General features: G+C 47.5%; 1 protein-coding gene across 1 annotated transcript in view; it reads left to right on the plus strand.

The window, feature by feature from the left end:
- Positions 1-5,580, plus strand: part of YARS1 (tyrosyl-tRNA synthetase 1) — a 32,385-nt gene extending 26,805 nt beyond the window's left edge. The window contains 5 exon segments of the mRNA XM_007950431.2: positions 1,473-1,608; positions 2,091-2,188; positions 3,076-3,269; positions 3,825-3,966; positions 5,470-5,580. Of these exon segments, the coding sequence (XP_007948622.2) occupies positions 1,473-1,608; positions 2,091-2,188; positions 3,076-3,269; positions 3,825-3,966; positions 5,470-5,580 (681 nt within the window).
- Positions 5,581-8,876: the final 3,296 nt, after the last annotated feature.

Below are 8,876 nucleotides of genomic sequence, written 5' to 3' on the forward strand. Positions count from 1 at the left end.
TCAAGCTATGAGGAAACTTCTGAGGGAATAAATTGTGCAAAGACATGTAAAGATGAAACAATATGGTCTAGAAAGAAACCCCAAGTGGTTTGGTCTGAGTGGAGACTAAGAACTGAGGTGGGATCTCGAGGGAGAGATAGGCAGAGCCAGGTCCTAAAGGGAAGACTTAATAACAGTGTATATGGGGAGTAGAATAGGGAATCTTGGTTGACTCTGAATTCAAGATGAATCAGCAGATGAGGTGGTATTGTCAGAAATGTAAAGTCTGGAACCAGGGAGGTGATAGTCCTCTTTGTTTGCCATTGTTCTGTGTACATTTGGGGTTATGCATTGGCCCTGTCAGAAACAAAAACATAGGCATTGCTGTATTCCAGGTATTCACACTTGAGAGATCTCTCTTCCAAATACCTGGAAGATCCTTTCAGGCCAGATTTGGAATATAAAGTGGTAGTTATAGGACAAGAAAAATGGAATTACCAAACTTCTAGGTGGCACAAACGGTTTGCACTCAACTGTAACCTCAAGGTTGGTGGTTCAAACCCACCCAGCAGGGCCATAGAAAAAAAACCTGGCAGTCAGCTTCAATAAAGATGACAGCCAAGAAAGCCCAATAGAGCAGTTCTGCTCTGTACCAATGGGGCCATCGTGAGTCACAGTTGACTCGGTGACAACAGGTTGCCATGAAATGGTGCTGCTCTCAGTGTTTCCACGTGCAGTACCCGACCGAATCCTCATTCTCACCCTTTGAGATAGAGTATTATCCCCATATTATAATTAGAGAAGCCAAAACTTAGTGCCTAGCCCAGGGTCCCACGGCTAGCTGGGACTTCAGCCCAGGTCTAACTCCAAAGCCCTTACTCTTTCTTACATACCATTCACCTCTACCCCAGGTTGTCTTTATTCCTTGGGTTGCCTGTGTGAATGCTTCTCTGCTGTGAATAATAGTTGATTTGTGTCACTACTCAAAGCATAAATAGAGGCACTAGAAGAATTAAATTAATAAATACATTCAGTTTTTAAAACAAAAAACAGTAGAGACAAGCCTGTTGCCATCGAGTCAGTGCCGACTTGTGGCGACCCATGTATAGAACTGCTCCATAAGGTTTTCTTGGCTGTGATCTCACGGAAGCAGATCCCTAGGTCTTTCTTTCCTGGCCACTAAATGGGTTTGAACTGCTGCCTTTAGATTAGCATCCTGTTACAAACTGCTTACTCCACCCAGGGTCCTTTTCAGCCTCTAAAAACCCTCAAAGTAGTATGCAATTCAGAGTTAAGATACCTGGATCTTGGACAAATCAGTTAACTTTTCTGAACCTGTTTCTCCTTCTCTGCGCTACCTGCCTTACTGTGAGGATCAAATAAGACTGCTGGGAAACACTGTGCATCCTATATGAACATTCTTCTTAGTAGATTCAGCTCTCCTGTGTCCTGTTCGAATCCCTCATTTCACCAGCCCTTGTATACTTCTGCAGGTTGTCCACCCAGGAGACCTAAAGAATTCCGTTGAAGTTGCCCTGAACAAGTTGCTGGATCCCATCCGGGAAAAGTTTAATACCCCTGCACTGAGGAAGCTTGCCAGTGCTGCCTACCCAGATCCCTCGAAGCAGAGTAAGGCCGTTGGGGAGAGGAAGGGTCAAGGAAGGGGATGACAGCAGCAGGACCGAGAGCAGCTCGAAGAGGCTTGGCTTTGCTTCTCCCAGTTCCCTGCCGTGGGCTCTGACTGGCTCTTCGTCGGCTGTCCACTTATCCACTGTGCTGAACATTAACCTTGATAGCTCTGTGTGGCCCTCCCAGAAAGGACTCAGTAAATATATGTAGAATGCATGAATGAAAATGCCTGAAGGCTACAAAGTTACTAATACACATCCCTTCCCCACCCCTGCCCAACACCTGAGAGAAGGAATAGATGAAAATCTGACATGTCACTTCTGAAAGGTTGCTGACCCTGTTTTAAGAAGGTGTAACTCAGTGGATAGATACTGGGAGTGCTGCACTAAATCCTGCCTAACATCAGCATCCTGATTTGCTGATATCAGCAGCCTGCATGGGGAAGGAGAGTTCTGACCCCTAGGGGTTCTTCTCATTCCCAGAGCCAGTTGCCAAAGGTGCTGCCAAGAATTCAGAACCAGAAGAGGTCATCCCATCCCGTCTGGATATCCGTGTGGGGAAAATCATTAGTGTGGAAAAGGTATCCATTTTTCACCACATCCGGGGAGGCAGTCGGGTTGGGTTTGTCTGTTTCCATCTGAGGAAACATGGCCTGGAGATGGGAAGTAACATCCCTGATGTCATATTGCAAGTCAGAACCCAGATGTCTAATTACAGGCCTCTTCAGTGATTGCTGCCCCTGCACCTTACACAGCCACACACAGTCAAGCACTCAGAGTAGTGGGACGGCGGATCTTAATCAGAGGGAACATGTTTATCCATTAGATGTGGGACGGTGGGTCTTAATCAGAGGGAACATACTTATCCATTAGATCCGGTCTGGTGGACCTTGCCTGGACTTGCTGCAGGCCTAATCTTGGATCAGCCACTTTGTCCCTGACAGAAAGTGAAGGGAGGACTTCCTTCTTCCCAGAGATAGGTTCAGCAGCCAGTGGCCTGGGACCCTTATTCTGGGCTTTATTTCCCCTCATGGATTTACTTTTCACTGGATAGACTCAACTACCCAAACTACCTTGAGATGGCTGTTGCTGCTGCAGCTTCAGATGGTGAGGCCAGCAGTGGCCCTCTACCAGTCTACCTAGGACCCATCTGTGCAGCACGAGGGCATAACGGTAGCCACCCAGACAGACCAGGCCATCTAGTCACTGTTAGAGATTCCTTCTACTTCTTAGACAGCAAATAGGTTCATTTTACTTTAAACCTGCCTCTTAACAGTTAAGGGTAGAATAAAGACCCACTCACCTCTCTGCTCTCCGGGACCTGGGAAAAAAGTTAGCTCTAGAACGTCCCTCCACGGAGTTCTGTAGAAAGTAAAGTGAATGTCGCTTTCTGGAGTCAGAGGGTTGACCAGGCCCCATACTCTGCTCCATTATGATACTTTCTGGGCCTAACACCTTTTGCCGGCAGCATCCCGATGCAGACAGCCTGTATGTGGAGAAGATTGATATGGGGGAAGCTGAACCACGGACTGTGGTGAGCGGCCTGGTGCAGTTTGTGCCCAAGGAGGAGCTGCAGGACAGGCTGGTGGTGGTGCTGTGCAATCTGAAACCCCAAAAGATGAGAGGAGTCGAGTCCCAAGGCATGCTTCTGTGTGCTTCTATGTGAGTGAGGACATGGGGTGGGGACCTAGGGAAGCTAAGAACAGGGAATTGGTCCACATGGTGTCCTTCCATATTGCTAGGTGGAAGCCATGAGAATGCTCTCCTCTTCATTAATGAATGCCAAAAGATAATGGGTGAAGGGATTATTTATTGTACATGTAGTGAGAATGAAGCACTTTACCTGGAGTTAATTTTATTAAAACAAATTGAGATGTATATGCCTGAGTCTTAGTACTAATAAGAGAGATGGACCCAGGTTTCAAAGCCAGTTTTGATTGGTTGTAAAGTTCTTACGCTCCCTGTTGCCCCGGTTCCTCCTTTGTTAGTTGCCATCTTTTGGCATCTCCCCTGGCTTAGGAGTTGCATTTACCCCTGATTAATCCAACCTTGTGATATCCAGAGATGTAGTAAAGCAGTGAAGATCTCTTGGGGCTCTGGCACTGAGAATGCTCCAGATCCCACTAGGACCCCTGTGTAAAGGCCTAAATTCCCTTGATCTCCACAGCAGCTGGAGGCAATCCACAGCCTCACCTTTTGCCCTGTGTTTCTTTCCAGAGAAGGAGTAAGCCGCAAGGTTGAACCTCTGGATCCTCCTGTAGGCTCTGCTCCTGGAGAGCGAGTGTTTGTGAAGGGCTATGAGAAGGGCCAACCAGACGAAGAGCTCAAGCCCAAGAAGAAAGTCTTTGAGAAGTTGCAGGTCAGTAGCTGTGGCTGTTCTTCCTCTTGGGTGTCTGCGCTTTTCCCCAGGCTGCTCTTATTACTGAGTCCATGGCTACCCCTTTCCCAGCTGAGACTTCTGCACCTAAGGCCCTCTTTTCCTTCTTCATTCCAGACCTGAGGAGGTATGTGAGGAGCATAGAAGGGGGGCAGGAGAAGTGCGGTTGAGGGAGCCCTTAGAAGGACCTTGTATGTACCAATCTCTGACAGGTTATTTGAGGCACTGTGTGAGGGCTTCAGCCATTTCCTTGTTTGGTTTTCACAGTCGGTATAGGAAGAGATTATCCCCCATTTTATCTGGCAAGATACCTGCCAAGGCCACACAGGATCACCAGCATCAGAACCCTCCCAGGATCCCTCCTGCCCACCTTGATTTTTCAGAGCCCTTATTCTCTCTCTGCTTTCTGAGTATTGATTTCTACGACCTGCCCCTGGAATTCCCCCATTCATTCAGCAAATACACACACACATACACACACACACGTCACCTCTGGGTAGTTCAAAAGGTTTACTCTCACCCACTAACCTAAAAGTTGGTGGTTCAAACCTAACCAGTGGTAGCACAGAAAAAAGCCTAGTGATCTGCTTTCATAAAAATGACAGCCAAGAAAGCCCTCTGGAACAGTTCTGCTTCCTAACACTGGAGGTCGCTATACAGCAGAATCAGCTCAGCAGCAGGAGGTTTTATAACTGTGTCAGGTGCTATTCTAGGTGTTTGGGCTGTGTTAGTGAATAAAGAACAAATCCCTCTCTTTGCAGCACTAACACTGCATGTGACTTGTTCTATTTAATACCGTATTTCCTCAATAGACAGATTGCTTCCAGGGATGTTTAGGATGGTTTCTTTCTCTCTCCCATCCTCCTGCACATACCAAATAGCTTTGCCCACTCCTTCCTTTCTTGCTGTTTCCAAGCTGATTTTTCCTATGACTTTTCATTATATAAAATGTTTAAAATATAGGGGGGGAAATGAAGAAAATAAAATAGCCTTAGTCCTGGTCCCCTAGAGATACTGAAGCCATTAGTTCTTCCTGGTCTTTTTCTGTGCAGAAAGATAGCTATATTTACAGTTTGAGTCATACCGTGTATGTTTTTCCTGCTTTATTTAACTTTATGCCTGAAAATTTTCCCATCCTCTTAAATACTGAGAAGAGAATTCACATTACGGTAGTATTCTATCATAATTGTCATAATTTAATCAAAACCTTATTAGACACTGAGGTAGTTCTCATTTTTTACTATTTGAATGCAGTGATGGATGTCCTTGTACATGGGTCTTGAACTTGCCCATGATTATATTCTGAAATGGAATCCCTAAAATGAACTTAATTAACTGAGTCAGAAGATAGGAACATTCAGGCTTTTGGTAAACTTATCTGTCAGGAAAGTTGAGCTTGCACTGCTTATAGTATGGGACAGCCCGTTTTCTTGCAGCCCCACCACCATCATTGTAATCACTTTTTTTTTGGTCTGTCTTGTCCAGGCTGACTTTAAAATTTCTGAGGAGTGCATCGCACAATGGAAACAGACCAACTTCATGACCAAGCTGGGCCACATCTCCTGTAAATCGCTGAAGGGGGGGAACATAAGCTAGTCAGCCTGGCAGCTGCCTTCCTCCTTCCTTCATCCCAGGTCATCTGCTGTCTCAGTTTGCTCCAAACATTACCCATTTGTTGCCCAGGACACTGAAGCAGCAGGTTTGGGACTCCTAGGTGCAGAACTTATAAGGGACAGCTCACCCTCCCCAGAATCCAGGATCATCCTGTCTGGCTGCCTTGAGGGTGACCTTCCAGGTGGTAATGAGTGGGGCAGCAGCAGGCAGTCCAGCTCTACCTTCTTCCCTTGGCAGCTGACTCTGAGAAATCCGGTTTCAATATAACTCACAGAAAAAGCTTATGCCACAGTCCTTCTAATTGGAAAAACATTGGTTCCCAGGTTTTCCAGGCGTAAATTACTCCAGCAGCTGTGCCTCAGGCTGGGATCTGGTTCCTGGACTAGGCTAATGACAGCTTCTCCCCAACAGGAAATTGTGGGATTTGAAAAGGGAAGGGAAAGGAAAGCAGAGAACCTAGTGGTCTACCAAGTGCTTGGCATCTTTCCCCATGCCTGCCAACCCTGAGGCTTGGCATTGGGGGGCAGGGCCTGCCTCAGGGCTGCTAGGACACGCCCTAAACCAGCTGTGTTAGCATCAGAAGTGGAGTGGATGGCACAGCATGGTTCTCCACAGAGGGGTGGAGTACCTCTCCATGAGGCTACTCAGTCGGAATTGTTAACCATCACTGTCACAAATTCAAATAAAACATCTGAACAAAGGTGCTTGTCTGGGGCTTATCTGAGAGATTGACCATATCAAGAGACAGGACCTTAAGTGTCAAGCAGCTGCTGGGGGGACCCTTACCAGCCTGGGGCTGCTAGTAGGACTTGTAACCTGAAATTGGAGGTGGAGGGGATAAGAAAGATGACAGACACCTTGACTTTCCCCTTGAGCAGTAGGAACTGGAGAGTCTCACTTTTGGGGCCCCAAGCAAAACATTCACCCTGCCCAAACCACAGCCCTGTCCCTCCCCCACCAAGAAGCAGAAGCCACAACTAAGTTTTAATCATTTAATCAATTAACACCTTTACATGAAACACATACAGAGCTTTTTCATTGTGTCTCACTCAGGCTTCAGGGCAGAGGGAATGGATTATTTGTAATAGACATATCAAAGACTCAAAAATTTAAAGAAATATATATATATATTTCTCTCTTTAACATTTTTTGTAGAAATTAAAAATCAGAGGCTTTTGGTCTCTCCATTGCTCTAGGTCAAGCTCATTTACCCCAGAGAACAGAGAAGAGTTGTCTCTTGCAGATCCTCCCTTCTCCTTTGTCCTCTGTCCCACCCATTAGTGAAATAAGCTCAGAACATCTTAACTGAAGATAAGGAGCTCAAGTAACATTGAGAAGAGAAGGAACCAGGGCTTCAAAAGGTTCATTCTGAGTTGACCCCCTACTGAGAACTTGCATTTCTACCCCAGACAGAATGAATCAGAATGTATATTTTAAACAGGCTCCCCAGATTAATAGATGAGGTCCTGTTAAAATGTACATTCAGTAGATCAGAGATGGAAATGCAAATTCTCAACAGGAGGTGGAACCTAAATGAACTGGTTGCAAGCCCTGAAAGGGACACCCAAATCCCTCCCACCTCCTGCAACTCCCAAGTGGCTGTGGGGCCTGGTGCCTGGGGGCAGATCAGGAGCTCTGAGCACAGCAGCACTTAGATTGTCCTCTTTCCCCAGCTCATGGGGCAGGTGCAACATATCCCCCCACAGCTCTCCACTGCCCAGAGGGCAAGGGAAGAACATTGGTTTGTAGCTACAGGGAAAACACAGTAGTGACAAACTGAAGATGCCCAAGAGGGCCAGTGGGCTCTCACGATGCCCCCACCACCACCGTTCCCAACTCTTGCTGTGGGAGCAGTCTTTCTCCTTGGCAGAGAAGAAAGTAAAAGCCAGGTTCCTTGCCAGCTCAAGCCCAAGTCACTACTGAAGAAAAGGGGCTTCAAAAGAAGGCGTGGTCTTAGCCAGGCTGCTATGATCGAGATACTGGTGCCGCCACTGGAGCCACGGGTGAATGGGGAAGCCAGCTTACCTGGGGTACAGGCTGAAAACAAGGCCACTATAACTACTGGAGGAAAAATCAGTAGCAGAGGTTGATGTCCAGGGAGCAACCACTCAGCCCCCCACCTAGAAGCACTAGGTGCCTTCTCCAGTAATTAGGGAAGAGTCTGGAATAAAATGTATTTTTGGCTTCTCATCCTTGTCACTCAGACTCAGCACCCCCAATGGTACCAGCTGGGCTGACAGAGAGCTGCAGAAAGGTCATGCACCAAGAGAAAAGATGGAAGTCAGAGAATGACAGGGCCAGGGCTGGGCCCACAACCCAAATGAGCTATTCTTCACCAGATCTTCCCTTCCAGCTAATGCCATTGTACTTGCTGCTGAGCTAAAAGGGCACAACCCATGGGCTCCTGCCTCTGAGTGTTGTGCCCATCCATCCACCGCAACCTGATTGAGTCAAACAAGGAGCAGGTGCTTGGCACTGCCAGGTTCTCAATGAGATGACACTGTTCTCTGAGGACAGAGAGCTTGTGTATACCTCCTCTCTGACCTATTCTCTCCCCACACACCCATCTGGACCCTAGCTGTCCTCTTCATGGAGCACCTGGCAGAACTGGAAGGCAGGGGGTAATTGGTAGCAAGTTGAGGCACAGGGAGATGAACCTCTCCTGCACATTTTGTGCTTTGGAATTCCACAGCCCCACCCCTACCCCCAGCTTAGGGAAGCCTGTGGGAATACAGTGACTAGCCCACCTCCAAGAACTAAGGAAAGGAGCAAACTGGATGAGAGGGAGGGGACAGATTGGTCCTAGCTATGGGCTGGCCACAGGAGATAGATGCTGCTGCCATGTAAACAGGCCCCCTGGAATGTGGCTTCACAGAGTCTGGGGGATGGGCATGCAGCCACTTTCCAAAAGTGCTTTGATTCTGGACTACAGTATGTGCATGATTCTGAGCTCATTCAGACATGAAAAAATGAGAGGGGAAAAAAAAAAAAACCTCAAGCGAGGTGTCCTGGTTCCAATTCTGTGGCCTTGGGACCAGCAGGGGGCGCAGCCATCCACTCCTACCAGCTATCTCCTTCCAGATGAGGATAAGGCGAAGACTAGTGGCAACCGGCAGAGGTGAATTCATTTGGGAAAAGGCATGAGAGCTGGATGACTTGGAGGACAAGGGAGCAACACCAGGCTTGCATAATATCGAAGGCCGTGGAGGTTAAGGCTGCAGGCGTCCTCTCTATTAGGTTGTGTCTGCTGAATCCTCTTGTCCTTGGAGCTGCTCAGG

Source organism: Orycteropus afer, unplaced genomic scaffold, assembly GCF_000298275.1.
Source record: "Orycteropus afer afer isolate SDZICR_OR568_19922 unplaced genomic scaffold, OryAfe1.0 scaffold00272, whole genome shotgun sequence".
Classification (NCBI taxonomy): domain Eukaryota; kingdom Metazoa; phylum Chordata; class Mammalia; order Tubulidentata; family Orycteropodidae; genus Orycteropus; species Orycteropus afer.